The sequence below is a fragment of the Dermacentor variabilis genome, chromosome 2 (assembly GCF_050947875.1).
Source record: "Dermacentor variabilis isolate Ectoservices chromosome 2, ASM5094787v1, whole genome shotgun sequence".
In the NCBI taxonomy this organism is placed as follows: domain Eukaryota; kingdom Metazoa; phylum Arthropoda; class Arachnida; order Ixodida; family Ixodidae; genus Dermacentor; species Dermacentor variabilis.
Genome location: NC_134569.1, coordinates 131,796,567 through 131,817,763, shown reverse-complemented (window position 1 = coordinate 131,817,763; position 21,197 = coordinate 131,796,567). Strand labels below are relative to the sequence as shown.

At 47.7% G+C, this 21,197-nt stretch overlaps 1 protein-coding gene across 1 annotated transcript in view; it reads right to left on the bottom strand.

The window, feature by feature from the left end:
• Actbeta (inhibin subunit beta) overlaps positions 1-19,783 on the bottom strand; it is a 210,623-nt gene extending 190,840 nt beyond the window's left edge. The window contains exon 1 of the mRNA XM_075681994.1: positions 19,386-19,783. Within this exon, the coding sequence (XP_075538109.1) occupies positions 19,386-19,776 (391 nt within the window). The 5' untranslated portion in view covers positions 19,777-19,783. The remainder of the gene's footprint in view (positions 1-19,385) is intronic.
• Between the last annotated feature and the right edge of the window lie 1,414 nt (positions 19,784-21,197).

The window sequence follows — 21,197 nt, the reverse complement described above, 5'->3', positions numbered from 1 at the left end:
ACTAGTCATTATTAACCTCTACTAATCTCTATTATAACATTATCATTCACTGTCACCATCAATCATATTTCATTCTTTAGTCTGTCTTTAATCTGTGTTCGTATGGCGTGATGATGCTTCGGCAGACACTCCGGCGGTCAGGTCTGCTGACACAAACTTCCCCATGAGCCTAGAAAGGCTTTCGCCGTAAAACATATCACCAAAGGGACTATAATGTTTTCGCATTCCCACACGTAAGCAGTATTAGTTGTCTCTGCCAAATTTTATTGTGGGCTCAAAGCAAATAAAAAAAAACAAAGAAAGACGACGAAACGAAGGAAAAGAGAAACAATAAGCATGTTTAGGTATGACAATAGAAAATAAATATTAGTAACTCATGGGAAAGTAAATTTAAAGTTTGCGTGAGCTCTCTGAATAGATCAATCTGCTTCGCATACAATGTATCGGGAACGCACCACCACACCCTTGAATTTAAGGGCTTTTGATTTTAAGTGTGTTGATTGAAACAAAGAACGAAGGGCATCATCCACCCGCTGCGAAAGTGACACGCTGCAAAGCGGCTCTAACTTCAATTTTTCTGTGCTTTCTTCCAATACACCTTACACAAGTAATCTTGCTATATTGCAAAACCGATCCTATCCGAAATGCAAGCAGAAGCCTGTAATTAATTAATTAATTAATTAATTAATTAATTAATTAATTAACTGATTGATTGATTGATTCATTGATTGATTGATTGATTGATTGATTGATTGATTGATTGATTGATTGATTGATTGATTGATTGATTGATTCCCGGCATCCTGTATTCCGAGGCTCAAACTTGGCGTCCTGTTTTGTGCGTACCCGTTGCACTTGCGAGAAAGTCATATCAATGGCTGGATCTTTGGCACACCTCGATAACCGATCGCTTTCTGAATGCCTTCTTTTGGATCCATGGCGAAAACACTCTGAGTTTTCGTGCATGAAGGACATTGTGGCATGTTCTGAAAGAAAGTGAACTGAATAAGCGACCATAGTAAGTGTTTATATTGCCCCCCCCTTTTTTTTTGTATTCATGCACATTTACTTTTTCTCTTTATCATAATCATCTCCGCTTTGGCAGCGCGTTCTTTCTTGTTTTCATAACCGCTCTTCCCTCTCCACCCCATTATCCCAATGCTGAGTGGCTGGCTAAAACGTAGTAGTTGAGGCCGCACTCTCAGCTTTTCTTTTATAACTACTTCAGTCACAGATTACGAAGGACTACCGATACGATGTACCAAATTTGTTTCAAAGCGCTGCGGTCGGACTACGCCGAAGTAAAGTCAAGAGAACGTATTATGATGCTTTTTACAGATCTTCTCATCATTACGTATACTTACAGAGTAAATAAATATCAATTTAGTGCACAATCATTCATGTCCAGCTTTTTTAATAGAAAGAGTTAACTGACAGGTTCAAATCACATGAGCAAGTTAGTCATTGGCTGCAAGCATTACAAGAAAGTGAAAAAAAAGAGCTATTTATTCCTCATCGCTAGTGGAAAGGCGCACGTCGAACACGCCAACAAACAAGGTACAGTGCCTTCAACAAAGCCGTCGCGCGTAGCAGTAATCACCGCAGTGAACTGAAAGGAAGCCACATTGAGTATACGGGGGGTGCAATTTATTATTATTATTATTATTTGTTTTGAACACATATACACATATATACAGGTAACAGGAAAGGAAAGGCGAGGAGCAATTTACCCTAGAGAAAAGGCAAAAGAAGAGTCCGGCAAGGAGGCCGCCACTGGACAGAAGTGGTAAAAAAAAAGCATTCGCAAGTACAATCTATCTATCTATCTATCTATCTATCTATCTATCTATCTATCTATCTATCTATCTATCTATCTATCTATCTATCTATCTATCTATCTATCTATCTATCTATCTATCTATCTATCTATCTATCTATCTATCTATCTATCTATCTATCTATCTATCTATCTATCTGGGTTCTACAATATGGAGACGGTGCCCGCCGAAGAGAACTGATAGGCTGCCCTTCGTCCGGCAATGAGGCCGGGACAGCAGCGCTCGAAGGCCGACAAGAGTTGGCGTTTCGGATTGGATATGAAATGCACGCGCTCATGCTTCGCTGACTCAAGGACGGTCGATCACGCAAATGTGTTCGCACGCGAGCTGGAATAACACGTCGCGCGTTGCTCCAGAGCCGCATCTGTGACCCGCGAGGTCGTCAAGGAAACGACGGCCGCTTTGAAATCATCCTCTCTCTCTCTCATGCTACTACTCCTGAATTCGGCAACATTCCAGTTTAAAGGGAAACAGAAATCCACACGAGCCCGAGTCGCGATATGGTTCTCCATTATAAATAGGCCGCGTACTGAAACACGCACGCGCACGCGCCCTCGCACGCACGTGATGACACGTGACAGTATAAAGATTATATATATAGGCATCATGCTGCTGCCTTCCAGCAACGTGATTCCTATCACTTCCCTTGTTGTATAAGGCGTACGGGCCATTCCTTACCTACACAACGAAGAGTTATCATTCTATGCATACTATGTTGGTCTGAGCCCACCGTATGATCGATGGTCTCCGACTCGTAATCTATGGCGCACTCCCTCGATCGGAATGGGCCGATCCCCACTGGCGTTTCAGAAGAGCGCATGATGCAAGCACGCATAAGATGTGGCGCGCGAGCGGCTTCTCCCCACAGGGAATGCATATCGCAAGCAATTCAGTTACGTACCGCGTGCCTTAAGTATGGGGCGAAGGTGCCGTTACGGCGTCAACAAGCTGCACAACCGACGGCCCAAGCGTACAACGCCAGAAAGCCAAGCAAGCGCGAACTCTTGTTACCGAAAGCATTAGCCCTCGGCAACGACAGAGGCTGCGAATAATCTTTAAACGCGCAAAACGAGAAGACGAAGGACAACGGCGGACAAGCAAGGGGTTTTCGTGTCCACGGTACGTGCGATCGTGCGACGTGCCAGTCTGATCCGATGGCGTATAATTGACGAATAATACGTACGAACGGAAGTAAACCGAGGAAAGATAATTTTGCGATGGCGCTCTCAAAGACGTTCCTGTATCTGTGTCGGCCTGATTTATTTATTTATTTATTTTGGATGGCCAATGTTGACAGTAAGCAGCACAGTATGTCGCAGGCTTCTGCACAGCTCTGGATTTTTGTATGAATGGCGGATGATGGTAGGTGACCTATAATCCGATTTCCCATGGCCTGACTGCTCTGCAAGCGAAACATGGCGATGTGGATAGCACGCGAGCTGAGGCGTACGCTTTACTTAGACGTAAAATGTGTATATGTAGCTGTAAGTATACTTCTAAAGCGAAAGCTTTACTAACCACGTCGAGTGGAATTTTGCCGTCGCCGGCAATTTGACCTTCATTTGACCGCAGCTACACCGTACCTTTGGTAACGCATCACGTGACTCGCTCCACCGAGCTTCGCCGCCGCCGCCGGCTGGGCGCATGCGCTCTCCGCAGCTGGGTCGCCGCCTGACCACGTGACTCGCCGCGCACCTGGCTAAGAGGAGCGCCGCGCTCGTCTGGTCAGTGCGAGCTTGGCCATTGATGAGAGCGAGGGCGTCTTTGAGCATTGCGCGGGAGCGGGAGGCTTTGAGCCGTCGTCGCCAAGTGGCGTCTGACCACCCCGCGGATATCGCCTGGCAAGCTACATCACTGGAGAAGGTCCGGAATACAACAGGCGTCGCACCGTCGAGGTCAATGTAGCGACCGCGTTCGCGCCCCGTTGCTTTGTGCTTCGATGGATGGATGGATGGATGGATGGATGGATGGATACTACTTTCTTGTACATCCGGCAAGGTTTAACGCGACCCGGGCTCAGGTCTCCCACGGGGGAACGTCAAGGCCCAGCCACAACGCTGCCTCACGGGCTTGCTGGACTGCCCACGTCTGGATTCCGAGGTCTGAGCTGCGCAGAGCGGCGGCCCACCTCGACGACAGGGTCTCCGGCGTAACTGCCATCACTCCTATAACTACACTGCACTCCCACAGCATGCGTTTGAGTGTTGCTGGTCCTTCCTGGCACAATTTGCACGTGTCGCCCTGATGCTTATCTGGGAAGATACGTTTCAGGCGGAATGGATTAGGGAAAGTGTTCGTCTGGAGTTGTCTCCAGGCGACGGTCTGCCTCCTGTTCAATTTGGGACTCGGCGGTGGGTATATCCTTCTGGCGTTCAAATATGCACTGGTTATGTCGTTGTATCTGGTGAGCCTGTCCCGTTCTGCTCGAGAAGCGTTCGCTATCGTGCGAGAGGCGTTGCCCTGTTCGGCGCGGCGGGTCATGTCTCGCACCGTCCGGTGAGCCGTCTCGTTTAGGTTCGGGAGCGCGTCGCCTTCCGCGTTGACGTGTGCGGAGAACCATATTATCCTCGAGCTCGCGGTTTTGGATCTGGCCGCTTTGGCCAGAATGGACAGGGCTTCCTTGGAAATTCGACCTTTGGCGCAATTCTTTACTGCCGTTTGCGAGTCACTTAGTACGACTTCGCATTTCTGTTCTGTGAGGGCCAGCGCAATCGCTACTTCCTCCGCTATTTCCGAGTGTTTGGTGTATACACTGTATGTGGTTCTGATTTTGGACTCTGCGTATCTATGACTACGGCGGTGTATTTTTGGCCGTTGGGATATTCGACTGCGTCGACAAAGCGCGCGTTTCGCTCCCTGCCGAATGAACGGAGCGGAGCCTCGGCTCTTGCCTTTCTTCTACCTCGGTTGAAATCGGGGTGCACGTTTCTTGCGATGGTTGCCACCGTAATGGTGTCTCTGATTTTGTCGGGGATTTGCACTTTCTGGCCGTGCTGGTTGTGGTACGTTATGCCGAGCGCGTTCATAATGTACCTTTCCGTCGTGGTGGTCGACAGGCGTTCGAGCTGCGAGATGCGTTGTGCTTCGACGCTGCGCATGTTTTGCGGCATCTGTTTGCATGTCTAGCACGTGCGCTTTCCCTGTGGCACAACAGGCGTCGCACCGCCGAACAATGCGTGCCTACCCAAGCCTAATCACAGTCACGTCTAGCCATCGACCTAGGCACAGCCGTCATACCTGGCTTAACGGTGGTTGTATACCTAAGTATAACAATTACGGCTAAATGAAAGGTTAACCAAGTTAAACCAAGACTTAAACAGGCTAAACCAAGCTTTCGCTTTGCCCATTCAGGGTTAGCTGAGCTAAGCCGCAGCCAATTTTTTCTATCCTCTCTCCCTGTTCGTTGCTCCCCTTCCCCATATGTCGGACTTTGAGGAATGCGATAAACTGGGTGTTTCAGTGAACACTTTCATTTGTTTTAATTAATTGCCTGTGGCAGATAGCGCCATCCTAGCCCACATGCTGGTCTGCTCGAAGAGGCGGACATTGCTTGCGCAAAAAAACTGAAACGCATAATTGATTAAGTAAGAAACATACATTAATTGAGTTTTTAGCTAACTATATTATGGCACATATTGCAATTTACAAATCTTAGCCGGGTAGTTCTCGAGGTGCATCCATTTGGAACGGATTCACAGATTGACCCCGGTTTCAAGATATTATTTTCCGAACTTTGGGGAGAGAGAGGGAGAGAAATAAGAGAGATGAGAAAGGCAGGGAGGTTAACCGGAAGATAGATATCCAGTTTACTACCCTGCACTACGGAATGGGTAAGGGTAGACAGAAAGATCTTTAAAAAAATGCACACACATGAAAAGAGGGGGAGAGGGGAAAAAAATTGAAACGCACACAAAGGAGCGCAGTAGTGTCACAGTCGTTCAAGGAGGTCGCTTGACCGGAGAAATTTCGGTAGCACGTTCACCGCCTTCTGGTATGAAAGTCGCATCAGCCGGCACTTTGCGAAGAAATGCATTGGCGTTCCAGTTACCTATGTCCTTCGATGCATAAAACGCCATTGTGTTAAGACCGTAAGCGGAACGACAGTGCATGTGTACTGAAAGTTTGACGGCGCATATCTTGTAAATGGTGTCATCCACACAATTCTTATCAAGGGGATACACCTTGTAGTTTCAGCCCCTACTATTTGTAAATTGCAATATGTGCCGCAAGGACATTAGTTAAAATCGTAATTAGTGAATTATTGTTAATTAGTATATTATGCATTTAAGTTTCTGGGGCAAGTAATGTACGCTTATTACAGTAGGCCAGCTTATGGACTAGAATTGTGGTAACTCCCACAGGCATTATTTAGAAATTTTTGAAAGTGTTCGCTGGAACACCCTGTATATTACCCCCCTCCCCTCCCGCCTTCCTCCTCATCTTACGTTTTTAAATTGCAAAGTTGACTGGCACGTGTTTGGCTGTGAACTGTGGAATAGCGGGAATGTTTCACTTCGCCGGTCATCATCCTTGACTCATTTAACAATTCAGGGTTGTGAAGAAGCCGGCGATATATGGTGCTTGTTGACAACATTTTTTACTCGTGTTATTCATAAAGGGCAGTTGTGCTAACACGTAGCACACAAACAGGAACTGAAGAAAACGAAGCTGTAATGTGAAAACCACATCGCTTTTCTTTGTAGCTCCTATAGTTAGCTCAGGTGGTAGAGCGTTTGACCCGGAAAGACGTTGATCCCGGGTTCGATTCCGCCGGGACAGGACAGATTTCTTTCTTCAAATGCGAAGCTTGTTCTCTGAGATACCCGTACGGGTTTCTTCTGTATGCCTTCGTGTTGTTTCTATACATTATGTGCACTCAACCTTTTTTTTTTTTTGTCCTAAGCATAAGAGCAAGTTTGTTGATTGCAAGGCATTTGTGATTTATCGTATTCCGCTCTCTCCTGTGGAAAACAATACGTCGGCCATACCAGTAGGTGCTTAAATGAGCGGTTGAGAGAGCACGATAATAAAAAAAAAAGAAACCTGCCACCTGATGCGTTTTTCACCCCCCGTACCAAAGCATGTCCTTGCCGACCTTTGTTTGATAAAACCGTCATTGTTGGTCGATATAAAGAAGAGATCATCCGATTAGTTGTTGAGGCAGAGCATATCGGCCCACTTGGAGATCTGTACATTAGCAGACCATCAATAGCGTTGTCTTCTAGGGAGCTAGATTTCCTGTGTCAGAGGCGACACATTACTTCGGCGGGTTATTGCGGGTCAGAGATGTGGTTGGGATAGGGTGACTTTCATCGCGCATATTTCTTGGTGCTTCCACGTGATTTGTGTCTGCTGTGGCGCACGTGGTATATAAGCGGTCTGGTTTTGAGAACAAACATTGTTGTTGCTAGTAGCGCTGTGCACAGTCTCTTTTTATATGTGCCTTCTTGTGTCCGTGTCACGTTTCGCGCTGCATCAAAGTGTTCCATTTAAATATTCCGGAGGAGACTGGAAAGGAGTGGGGAAAATGTGCGAGCAAATGGCGCCACGATATTTATAAGTCAGACGACGGCGATAAACTCGGGCTTTTCTCGTACCACGAACTAAACCTACCAACGCTAAATCCTTCCGATAAGGCCACCGATTTCCGAAAGGTACGTGAAAAGTGAATCCAAGACCTGCCACTGTTTCGAAGGGCAGGGCATTAAACGTAACGTTAGTGGGAGCGTGAGAAATCGTGTCCGTCTGGCGCTCAAGACCGAATGTGTCGCCGAGTTAAGCGAGGCCTTCAAGTAACAAGTGCTCCACCGTTTTTAGACTACACCAACATAGGGGCGGGGGACGTTGTATCATCTTTGTAACGACTTGTCTCGCAGCTGGTGCGGGCGATTTCTGTTCTAACCGCACGCATATCTTTCCGCCTCAACTCCGACTGATCAACTCCGCATGAGGTGCGGCGGCCGCACCCTGCGTCCACGACCGTTCGCCGCCTTTGGCGCAGCGGGAGGCCGTTGGTTAAGTCGCCTTCTTCCACGCCTGCGTCGCGTCCCAACGAACGGAAGGCAGGGAGGCTCGCGCACCGCCACCGGGTTCGGCATTCCAGTACCGCACCTATAGACGGAGTATAGTACCGCATTCACCCGCTCCCAATGATCATCCCGCTGCTGAAGTCAAGAAGAAGGAGCGGACACAGCGTTAGATCAGCGTTTGTGATAAGTAGCGGTCCTGCGCAGTCGTGCATTGGTTGAGGTACTTGCGATCTGAAACTGTGGACGCAGCTTGAACTGAACTGCGCGTTTGGTCCTATCCGTCTACTTTGCATACGTGAAGGACCCTCGAGCCAGTAGATGAGAACTACGAACAGAACTGTGAAGTGACAGGTGCATCATTAGTTTAGTGGCACGGACGCACGCAAGGTGAACTCTCCGTTCTGGCACTGTTATACTGATTAGTTTCATCGTCTTCGTTCCCCCTTTCAGTTATTTATTTATTTTATTGGTATGGTATTTCTGTATATTTTGCTGTATAATCCAGCGAAACGGAGTAGCCGAGGCACTCTCTATCTCTCCATAGCGCCTAATAAAGGAAGACAAGATCCTTGGAAACCGGCCTACGCGATCATCAGTGCGAGCCGCTATGAGGGCACTGCTGCTTTATTTAAAAGACACCGGACTTTGTGACAAATTGTGACTGCACGCTGTGTGACGTAGGGAGGCACGGTGACACTGCGTAACACTAGGAACGCGTTCGCAGACTGCGTGACAGTGCCCAGAGAAACAGTTCTGTATTGTATGTACGCTTGCGTTGTTTTTCTTTTTACCTTTTCTAAATTCTTTTTTTCTCTCTCTCTCAGACCTATCGCATCCCTTTCCCCTCTGCCGGTACAGGGCAGCCAACCGGAGATAATCTCTGGTTAACCTCCCTGTCTTTCCTTTGCCGCTCTCTCTCTCTCTCTCTCTCTCTCTCTCTTCACAGCAAACCATGTATACATAATAGAACAGAACAGGAAACCTTTTTCCGCTCACGACATCGTACCAAGTGCAGTTGACCGTGGCTACCACGTTGCCGTTTACGGAGAGTCAATTCGTCGGTCTTTCCGAGCTGCCCACGTGGCTTCTTGAGAGCTGAGAACTTGGTGAACGAAGAGCAAAATTAAAAGCGAAAAAATGAAAGAAGAATACATCTCTATTATATTTTATTCCCCTTACCCCCTTTCCCTAGCACAAAATAGCCAGCCGGTCTGAGAACTGGCTAACCTCCCTGTCTTTCCATCTATTTCTCCTCCTCCTCTTCCTCCTCCTCCTCCTAGTCAATGAAAGTTTGTCTATTGCATGAGGAAAGGTAGACCGTCTTGGTATATACATTTATATAAATACTGTACGATAAATCCACTCATCGCATATGACACGCTTCGTTGCACGTGGTAACGTCACCATTTAGCATTGCGGCCCCTTATCCCCTCGATGTAGAGCAGGCACAGCACGAGTCGGCTCAAACGTCAATTCGTATACAGCCCACTGTGGCCGCGTCCCACCGCTCGCAGCGGCCCGCGCTCATGCGAGTGCAATAAAGGTTCTTAAAGAACGTCGCAATCGACCCCGCGCGGGTCAGCTACTGGCGAGTCCTTCGATTGGCCGAAATTGTCATCCGCTGTTCTTTATCCTTGAACGGGAAGAGAGAAAGACAGACACGCAACAAACACTTTAGCAGTAGTCTATATCTATTACACGTCTGTTAAACGCCTGTTAAATCTGCAACTATCTAAGCAACACGCTCTATTGCAATGAGAACAGCTGGTGGCTGTAGACGTTTCTCATCCCTGATGTACACCGTGCAGGAGGTGCTAAGCAGAACAACGACCTTGCGGCCATTTGGGATTTCCAATGCGCGGCAGCTGAATCGGTCAACGGGGCCTGTGAGCGGCAGCAAAGTTGTCGCATCCAGACGGAGTGCTCCGTGTGCTTAGGTATCAAAGCACAACAATGCCGCATAATTTTAGTTTTCTCTTCACTCACAATGTCCACCCGTCGTTCCTGTATACCTCGTTCTCGTTGGGCACAACAAATGTGCACCTTACAACGAAGCAAATGCGGTAAGGCTCGTCAATGGAGTCTGCCTAATTACCGCGTTGATAAACACATCATTTTTATCGCAGGCGCGTGCCCTTGGCCTCCATTGCGAAAGTCACAGAGAAAACATGAAGTAAAGCTGTCTTTAGGTTTCTCCTTCTTTTCTTTTTCTACGTATAGTAAATGTCGATAAGTCGCATATAAAGCAGCTATGCTACTAATACTCTACGAGTATCTGTGCATAAATTTCCGGAAAGCACTTGACCCGATAACTATGCTGGCGCAGCGACACTGCTGGCCTTGTAAGCGCGGCCGAGAGTCGCTCAGCGTCTTTTCGCTGGCAACTTCGCCGCGCCATACGCGTGGCCTCGCTATAGTTCCGTGCAACGTCTGTCGCGACCGAACCCGGACGCGCGGTAGTCCCAAAATAGACAAGAGACGGCGAGATTCGCACGCCACTTCACATTTAGGCTTTATACGGACATCGTTGGCATTCATCGTGTTCTTCTTTCTCTCCCTCTCTCGTCTCAAGGACACTCGCCCTATACAGATGCACCAGTCGTAGCCTTCGCACTGCCACAGCGGCACACCTGACGCCGTCTCCACGCTGGACTGGTGCGCAGTCACGCCCTGCGTGACGAGCAGACGGGCCCTACTGACACACTCGTGGCTTCGGCCGCGCTGCACGTAATTGGGCGAGACGAGAGCTGGCGGCGGGAATCGTTCGTCTTCACGGCGCAGGTAATAAAGCGTGCACTATACTAGGCGCGCCGCCGCGTTTGCTTCCGCCGGGTCAGTGTCCCGCGCGCCGTAAGCGCGGCGGCTGCTTCTGCTGCTCACGATCAGACAGCAATAATGCACGCGGTGCGTTGCCAGCATGAGAGCTGACGTCGGCATTTTTGTTACGTTGCAAGAAGGCGGAATGGGGAGAGCAGGTAGCACACCGGCAAAAGAAGCATCCAACACCAAAATCAAAGGCAGAATGAATAGATAGATAGATAGATAGATAGATAGATAGATAGATAGATAGATAGATAGATAGATAGATAGATAGATAGATAGATAGATAGATAGATAGATAGATAGATAGAAGAAAGAAAGAAAGAAACAAGGAAAGGAAGAGAGAAGGATGGATGGAAGGAAGGAAGGAAGGAAGGAAGGAAGCAAGCAAGGAAGGAAATGCAGACAGAAACAAGCGCCAGTCATGCTCCAGTGACCTGGTGACGTGCATGTTTGTAGTCGCTAAAATAAAAATTCTGAGCACCATCTTTCGGTTGCTGTTTAACCACCAGAGCTCTGTGCATGCAATAAATAACCCATGATAAATCACAGGGTATTATGTAATTTCGACCGCATAAATAAACTGGCACTTCTGAGCTTGCGTATCGCTATAAATCTGTGTGGATCTTGTGCAGTGGCACCCACCACTATAGTGACTGTCATTATTTCACATACGTATATTGAAGAGTATTTTATTATGATCTGAAAACTATGCGGTGGTCGAAATCAGAAGGTAAATGAGGATAATCATTGCCACGCAGCGAATTTAAGATGACAATATTAGGTCAGTATTGAGAGCTTGTCCCTGTAATGACACACGTACATGTTCAGGCACCGTATTCTCTCCAGCACCTTTAGTATGAAACACATGTGGGTGCAGATGTGCAGATACACTCGAAGTTCCACTGCAAGATTTGCGCTCTAAAGTGAGAGAAGTTGACTTTTTGTGACATTCATTCATTCATTCATTCATTCATTCATTCATTCATTCATTCATTCATTATACAAAAATGCTGTGAAAGTGAACTATGCCGAAAGGCCACTACTGAATTGCTTGAGGGCGCGTTGGTCCTTTTGGCAATAGCGGCTGCGTAGTAGCAAAGGAAGGTAAAGGGTTTTACGAGAACAAGTGAACTGAGAACGCCATAGAGCATACATAAAGTTTTGTGTAACTAACACACAATTGTTAACAATGAGCTGCATTAAGAATAGCCCAAGACAAGCTCGGGACGACGTCTATACTCGTATGGCGTTCGGCAACTTACTCCGTAACACATCAAGGAAATCATGATCGATACGCGCTAAATACACTGACAAGTTCCACTATATGCGGCTTTTCCTTTCTTTTTTTCCTTTTCTTTTTTTTTCTCTCTCTCTCTTATCGCAGGAGCGGCAATTTTCCCATATGCCAGGCGACGAATAAGCGACCGGCCCTTTTCAAAGATATGCCAAGGTTAAGGAACCGCATTGCGTTGAATTTCTCTTTCGCCGCTACGTATGTAGCGCTAATAAAACGAACAAAATTGAAAGACACGCCTACGCCGCGAGCGACAATGACCCTCAACATTGTGGCCATGCAGCCCGACACGAACCCCTACCCCCCCCCCCCCCCAGCTATACTTTATTTAATCAGCACACGTCAATGGATTCTCAGGCTCCGAACTCATTTACTGCGACAGGAGCAGGCTCTCATACTAGACACGCTATATATATATATATATATATATATATATATATATATATATATATATATATATATATATATATATATATATATATATATATATATATATATATATATATATAATACTCGCACAGGCGTCGCCATTTTCGCAGTCGGCGTGGTTATGCCAAACCGCGCACAAATTGAAGAACACCAACGGTAATTGGCAAACGCCAAGGCAGTTTGGCGTTTGGTTCGCAGGTCCAGTGCCCAACTACTTAGCGTGCTTGTAGAGAGTATGCAGTGTGTTTCTTTCACTCTAAGCGGTTGCGAATGCTCTTCCTTATTATTAAAATTTTTTATTGATATCCATATTGCTCTCGCGTGTAACTCTTTCTTTCTTTTTTTTTTTTTTTGAGCTGCGTCAAGATACTTCCGAACTTCCCATATATAACAATGCAGGTTAATAAACAAGCGTACAAACAAAAAAACTGCTCATCCCCAGTGACGGCGGCGAGCAAAGCTTTGCTTTTTTTTTTTTCGCCTTATTCGCAAATAAGCCCCACAACAGCAACAACAACATAGCGAGGAAGAAGCTTAGGGTGGGGAAGTTGCCCGACGAATGGGTAACGGAAAGGACCGAACGACTTGGCAAACCTGTACTCCGTTCCATGCACAGCATGCAGTCAACGCTGCCGAAGCTACGCAAGAAGTTCGGTCAAGAAAATTTATCACTCCGCCCTCTATGCGTCGCTCGGCGTTCCGTCCATGTTTCACTGCGCGCCAACAGCGTTCGCTCGCGCGAGCGAGCACGTCAGGCTCCTGGCGACGGGTTGCAAATAAAAAAAGAACGCAATGAAAAAAAAAAATGATCTAAAACAACGCATCAGCAGCCGTATGTCACAGCCTTTTAAGGATTAAAACTTGTTTCATTCAATACCGAGCCTATATAAAGAAAAACGTCGAACTATATCCAACAGCGGACGAAGCCACTGCAAGAAGTCTCTCTAGCCTCCACAGCGTTGACTGCTACGTATATGGAACGCAGTGTAGTTTCGATCATCCAGCGGCTGTCGAAGCAAAAAAGAATGAAAACGCGCAGTTCGCCGAGCGAATAATCGGCCTTCGTTAAAAGGGTTACACGAGCGAGAACAACGACGACTCGTGGAAACGAAAGGAGGGACTCGGCGCGTAAACCCCGCCACAACGGCTTCAAACGCAGCGCGGTAAAAAGCGCGGGAGAAACGGCGTCGTTTCTGCCCTTTAGCTCGGTCGGTCTCTGCTTTCCTCGCCGAGGGGCTGAATGCGACGCGGCGCGTGCTGACGAACCGCTCAGCACGCGATCGCGCATATATAGCGTGGGCACGCCCGAGCCACCCGGACGGATTGCGCGTGCGTGCAACTTAACGCCTTTTGTGATACCGTAGAAGCGACGAAACAGGGAGCTTCGAATCGCCCTGACGCCCACGATTTCTTTTGTTTCCTTTTACCGGTCTCTTCTTTTTTTTCCTACCCCCTTCGTTTCGTTTTATTTTCCTTCGCATTTTCTTTTCTATTTTGCCTCTCTTTCCCTTTTTCTATCTTTCTATCTTTTTCTTTTCTCCTTTTTCACTCTCCGCGTAACGCGATATAGCCGCGAGAGGCTCGTACACTCGGCTCGCACGGACGTCGCCTGATGCGCGCTTCTTTCTCTCTCGTGCGGATAGGTCGCGGTTACAGTCGCTTGCAGGCCGGCAGCGTAAAAGCGCGGCAAGCGCCGCCGAAGTGTGATGACAAAAAAAAAAAAAAAAAAAAAAAACGCGGGTGAACTATTTCTACTTCCCGTAAGGTGGGGATGGGTTACGAGGCTTGTTTTTCGTGGTTTAAGCTTACCGTAATCTGCGAAAGAAAACAAGGTCGACCCCCTACCACTCCCCGCCCCCCTTCCCCCATAATACACCTCACTAACTTCTATTCCTAGCGGTAACTTTGCTCTTTCTTTCTTTCTTTCTTTCTTTCGTACTTTCCATCGCTTTCTTCCTCCCTCCCTTTCTCTCTTCCCTTCCTTATTTCTTCTGAGCACTCCGACCACTGGTGAATTCTTGCATCAATTTTTTTCTTCTATTCCCGTCCCGCTTCGCGTTGGTCGGCGACGGTGCGACCACATTGCCCGACAAAGACGAAATCGCTCGACTTTACAACAAGCGCCGAACGAGGAGCTGGCACGGAAGTGAATGGGGCCATACGAGATGCCGGGAACACCGCCGGCCGATTGGCAGCAGGTAGACGGGCGTCTATATTGCGTGTTTAGAGACTGACTCACGATACACTTGCCGAGGCGTCGTACTGTCACAGCACGCAAGGACCTCCCCCCCCCCCCCCCCCTGGGACTTCCGTTATCTTTCATCCTTTCCTTTTCTTTCGTTTTCTGCATTTCTTTATTTTTCCTCCTCGACCGCAAGGTTGAGCAGCTCAAGTTTACAGCCTTTCGCCTTCAGCCCTCAGCAAGAAGGAGTCGCAAGCTTTATCGGTGGTTTGCTCACTCGGTTGTTGTTCTTTTTGGTTTTATTTATTATGCTAACAATGCAGGGGAAAAAAAAGGAGATAGGGCTTTTTACAGCCGCTTACTATAAGTACGCTAGCCACGCCAGCACTTTGGTTTCTTTTTTCTTGCTTGCTTGTTTGTTACTTTGTTGCAGTGTCTGTATCTCTCTATCTTTCCTAACATCGAGCAGAACGTTGTCTGTTAAGGACTATTTCGCTAGTGTGTATTCCAGAGTACTGGTGTAACAGTTCCGTTCAGTATATGACACTTTATGTACACACTGTCGACACCAAGCGTTCGGCGAATAACCTAAATTTCAACGAAGACAACGCCCATTCTGCTAGACGCTACAAGTAATCGCCAATCGCTACGAAAAGGTGCCGACAGTTTTCTTTGGCTTTCGTCGTCACACACTTCCCTCTAGCGACTTTGTATGTGAATTTTCGAGAAGGAGCAAATTTAGAATTTGCAAAGTAATTATAGCATTCTTCTCAAGAAGAGTTTAAGGCACGGCTATATTGCTCTTCATTTTTTTTTTCAACTGTTATTTGTACTTTCCTCAACAAAACCACCTTGAGACATTTCATGCGAAAAAGTTTTCTGACTGTAGTTCGCAAATAGCGCCTTCCAGCACTATGCTGTTCATTTCTTTTAGAGTGAGCAGTATATGGTGGTCTGCAGTGACTCGGCCACCACCTTATTATCGCTTCTGCAATAAAAAATAAGCAGATGGGTTGTATGTATGTATGTATGTATGTATGTATGTATGTATGTATGTATGTATGTATGTATGTATGTATGTATGTATGTATGTATGTATGTATGTATGTATGTATGTATGTATGTATGTATGTATGTATGTATGTATGTATGTATGTATACAAATACTTCAATTTGATATGCATCATCTAGAAAGTGGGACAAGCGCAGACATAAACTTCAATGACCTGAACGCTGCAACTTCTCTTCGCAAATTTCCGTCAAGCCGTCGAATGAAGCCGCATCCGAGATCTCCGTTGACGAACCTCCTTGTTATGTTTAAGCTGTTAAGCCGTTGCCCAAGGCAATCCCGTGTTCTCTCCCCTTGACACGGGGTGCGTCGAAGCATCGGCTCCAGCTGCTCGCGTAAAGCGATAATGAGCACTTTCCAATTTTTTATACAAACGCTAAGCGTAATTTACACAATTAAATAAAGATTAATAGCCATACTTTGATAGATTGACTGTAATTTTACCCACGCTTTGAAATATATCCGGCACGTTATATGCCGTCCTGGGGCGGCCGCTACGGCGTCCGACAGCTAAGTGCAAAGATCGCGGGATGGTGTGCCGTTCCGGCGGTCGCATGCCGATGGTGCCGAAATGCTTCACGCCCGTGCGCATTCGGGTTCACATTGAACGGCCCCCTGGTGAAGAAAATCGATCCTGAGCCCTTTACTACGCGGTGCCGCACAAGGCTTTCCTTTGGCGAAAGGGGGGAACGAGGATGGGAGGGAGGTTTCGAACGCCCATTAATTAGAAACGCTTTCCGTCGAACGTCATAATTTGCGGTCAAACGAGCGCAAACATTACCCTCGCATGCTCCGGTGTAGGCGTGACGTAGGCGAACGGTCAGTGAGCCACGCGGTCCTCTATAATGATCCAGAAAGCTGGTGGCGGTCCGCAAGACGGCTAAAAGGAGTTGCCCACGCTCCCTGAACGTGTCCATTAATCAAGGAGGGGAAGTTATTTCGGCCTACTACTCGCTTTTGACTGCATAATGAGGGCAAACTGAGGACCAACCTTGAAACGGGATGCTTCGAAGCATCGGCTCCGGTTGCTCGCGTAGAGCGATAATGAGCACTTTCCAATTTTTTATACAAATGCTAAGCGTAATTTACGCAGTTAAAAAATAATAATAGCCATATTTTGATAGATTAGCTGTAATTTTGTCCATTCGCATTCTTTTCTCTGGAACGGCAACTGATACTGTTTGTTGTGCATGTGTGTTTTATGTAATTTTATGACTTTTCTTTTTCGCGTAACTGTGAAGTTTTAGCCGTTGAAGAATGGGTGTAAAAAGCGTCTGAATATATTTCACAAGTGTAAAGGCAATGATAAAAAGAATATAGAATGTAAGCCAGGACAAGCAAGGAATGCAGATGGAATCCCAAGTCGTTTTCTTTTTTGGTTTTCATTGTTTGGTATCTATGTTTTGTAGCTATAAATGCCCTCTCCCCTCGCATACATGCAAATAAACACATATATTAGTCCAAACGTTCCACTTACCCCCAGGAACTGCGAACTTGCGAACTAAAGCCCCGCCTATCTCAAAAATATATGTCCAGCAGTAGGCAAAAAAAAAAAAAAAGAATGTAATCATACCTATCATACTCCGGTCACCTCAATTAGTGGTATTAATCCTTTTCAGCCTCACGCATTTACTATGGAATAATATTATGCTTAAGAAAATCGTAGTTGTGGGGGTTGCGATGTTGCTACAGGCGGGGCTAATCCTGATGGAAATCCAAGTGCAATATATTTACGTCTGGATCAAAGGTTGCCGTTACGACACAATTTCACTCAGGAGGCAATGCTTTGCAAGAATATCACGTCCAAGGAAAATTTGCGGGCATGCGTTGGCTCAGTTTTGTAGGCTCAGAAGTGTCGCGAGACATTTCACAGCGGTCTTCGGGACGAGAATGTAGAAGCGAAAACAACGCCTGCCGAAATTCTACGAAGGCTTGAAAGTATAGCTCCTACCTTAGCGTGGCAAATATCATTGACATCATCAAGGAGTTGCTCATCGTAATGCATTAAGTGACGACGGAAGTACGTCACCGATTAACTGGCCTTCCAGCACTGAGATACAAGATTTAAACTTTAGCTGCCACTTTCTTTTTTCTTTCTCAAATGATTGGTTGCAAAAGAATACTTCCACAGCATGCACTAAACTAAACTGCTCCCTCCTAATTACACGCAGGTGGCTAACTGCAATGCCAGTCTTTTATTTCAGTATATCTTCATAATGATTATTGCCACTACAATACGAAAGGCAGTAACTGTCGCCATCACATGTGAATTACATCTCTTTGATTTATTTTCGTTTAAATAATTATAATAATACGGTTACTGTTACAGAATTTAGTAAATTACACCGAGATTCACGAACGCTCTAGAAGCTGCCTTCACCGCAGTTTGGCGCCGCCGAACTGATTATCTCGCCCACGCAGCCGCGTACGCTAACATTTTACGCAACACATCGAGACGGCAAGTTATCGCGATTTCTCGTGCCAACGCAATCCGTATACGAAGTCGGCGAGAGTTATCGTCCGAGCTTGAAGCAAACGTCCGAAACGGGGATCGCTAAACGGGACACACGCAGCCTGAGCAGCCACAACGCCGAGAGCGGCGCCAACTCGGTTTAACAGCACTCAGCCTGCAGCTATTTGAACACGCCCATACCCAGAAATTTGCGAAAGTGCCTAAACTGCGCAAGATAAAAAAAAAATTTGCGTGATAAAAGAAGAAAAGGAAATACGTTATATCCGAAGGATTGCATGGAGAAGAAGAAAACGTCGCTGGAACTTTTTTTCAGCTTACTCCTTTGCTATTGATCCTACACCGTACATTTGCCGTTTCACTGGGAAACGTGCGCGATATTATACCGAACTCGCTTTCCCGCGCCCGTATTTTGACGGAACTAATAATTTTTTTCATTCTTTCCGTGTGCTGTATTCTATTTGAATAGCCTAAATGGACCTCGTGACGCAGTGTACGGAGAGATCGTGGCAATTTCTCTTGCGTGCGTTTTTTTTTTTTCATGCTGCCGGCTTTGTTTGTTTGTTTGTTTATGATGCACATATATTTGCTATCTGCCCAGCTTGAAACAGTCTGGTCGGCAGCGTGCAAAAAATAAATAAATAAATAAATAAATTCGCGCTTTAGATTACGAAGCGAGGACACACTGCTCTTTATCGGTGTTGTGTCTTGCTAAGCTTCGAGACGTTTGACAGATGGCCGAGTGTAAGCACGCCGAAAAAGCAATGTTCTGAAGGAAGCAAATTAAAATATATTTGGAATAAATTGTGCCGCGTTGCGCGAGAATGGCGTCCAGTTGTTTCCGCGACACGCCGAAGGTGATTTCCAGCGCGGCAAACGCACAGCCCGCGAACATTGCGGGAGGAGCACGTGTTCAACCACCGGCGAGTCGTCGGCGCGGCGCGCCAAATAAAACGAGAACGCAGTTACGCAGACTGCGCAAGCCGTTCCCCTCGCCTACTCGCTATCATACAGGCCACAGGGCCACTCTTCGGTAGCGAGGCAGATGCGGTGCGCACACCTTTCGCACACGAACGACCGGGACAATTCGAGAAGTGGCGGGAGAAGAGCGAGTCGAAAGGAGAACGCCTGGTAAGAAAGTTCTTTCTCCTTCTTCTCTTTTTTTCTTTCCGGAAGGAAACAGCGTCCCGGAAGAGGAATAAACGATGCGGAGACGGTGGACGCGGGGGGCTGATAGCGAAAAACGCTCACCGGGTTCGGCGAAGGCGATGATCTCGGCCGTGCGTCCGTAGTAGTCGTCCTCCTGCCTCGGGTCCGGCGCCCCTTGGTCCTCGAGCGCGCGCGGTTCGGGCAGCAGGTGCACCCTGCGCAGTGCCTCCAGGGCCAGTTCGCGGGCCAGCGGCGGCGCGGACTCCCGGTGCTGGGGCGGCCGCTCGCGCAGGCTCAGCTTGGAAAGGATCTGGTGCCGCACGGCGTCCAACTTCAGCTGCCGCTGGTCGTCCCCGTCCAGCGCGGCGGAGGAGGGCGGGGGCGCGCCGCCGGCGCCGTGGTCGTGGACGCCGACGCCCGCGGTGCAGCGTCCTCCGCAGCCGGCGAGCAGTAGCGCGGCGGCGAGGGCCGCCTGGAGAGCGCCACCGGCCATGCTCGAGCTCCGATGACGACTGGACCGACCGCCGGGTCCTGTGCCGAGGGCAGCACTTGTTGAAAGCACGACGCCGCGCGCCGCCGCTGCCGCCACCCGTCGCTCCTGCGGCGAGCGAAGGAGGGGGGCGAGGGCGGCGTTGCTCTTCTCTGCTGCTGCTCCCCGTCCCGTCAGTGGGCCCGTGTCCGTGCGCTCTGCTCGTGGCTCTCTCTTTCGGACGTGAGCGCCGGCGTCAGGCTCGGTCGACGCCGGTAGCTCTGCACTGGCTGGCTGTTCTTCCGCAGCAGTGTATTATAGCATATCGCTGGGACGTCGTACTTACCGAATCGCGCGGGAGCTGAAGCTTCGCTTTCTCTCTTTTCGAGGGCCGATAGTTCTCCCTGCAGTGAATCGGAGAATCTGTAGACAAATCCTGCCTTATGCGAATGTCCGGTATTGGTTGTGCAGAAATTAAAGAACCGAATATCTAACGTTTGGGAATTTGTATTAGAAATTTATGTTGACGACCCTGTCACGTCTATGCTGAAACACATCACGAGACTGGTAGAGAGAGAGAGAGAGATACGCAAGAGGAAAAGTCATCAAGCTCGCCAGTGAAGCTTGTTTACTATCCCACGCGTGTAAATGGAATAGTTATAAACAACATATAAGGGGAAAGAAAGGAAAACGAGGCGCTACGTCTGCATGCGGTGACAGACTGCCACATAAAGCCTCGAGTCCTTAAACGGTCCGGTGATTTCACAGGCTGCTGTGTAGGCATCTGTAGAGGTCAGGAGCCTGAACCTCTACACTCAGACAGCGGACACCTCTCGGGCTTATAGAGGACAGATAACAGTCTGTTCTAATGAGTGGGCCAGACACAGATGAAAAGTTCGATAACATCACGGTCATCCACATAGGTATCACGCAAGGCTCAATCATGACAATGCGCATTGCGCAGAGCATTTGTGAACGCAACTCCGGGCAAGTCATATCACAGTAGCGTTGATTCCCTTCGTATATGCAGGCAAGGTCCGAGGGAGAGGTGTCGCGAATTAGTTCAGTCAGTTATCCCCCACGAATCAGTTTGCGCAAACCACATTTGCAGTGTCTGTTCGTGAGAATGAAATTGAAATATGCATCGGGAGCCATCAGGAACATAGGCGAGTGCGGCTGCATAGTCCTAACTGGGGGATACAGGGACCTGCATCCCCCAGTTACGCAGCTACCATCGTACGCAGGTACCATCGACGATGATTGCCAATGTTGGCGAATGGCCGAACACTTCTAGAAACCTATTTGCTTTAAAAAGGAATGATGCACTTGACGTATATATTTGCTGCAGTGAGGGTATTTCGGCATAGCTTTTGTTGCTTCATCGTGTAATTCTATAGAAAACAGAGCATTTAACCAGCGCATCTATAGCGTGAGTACATGTAACT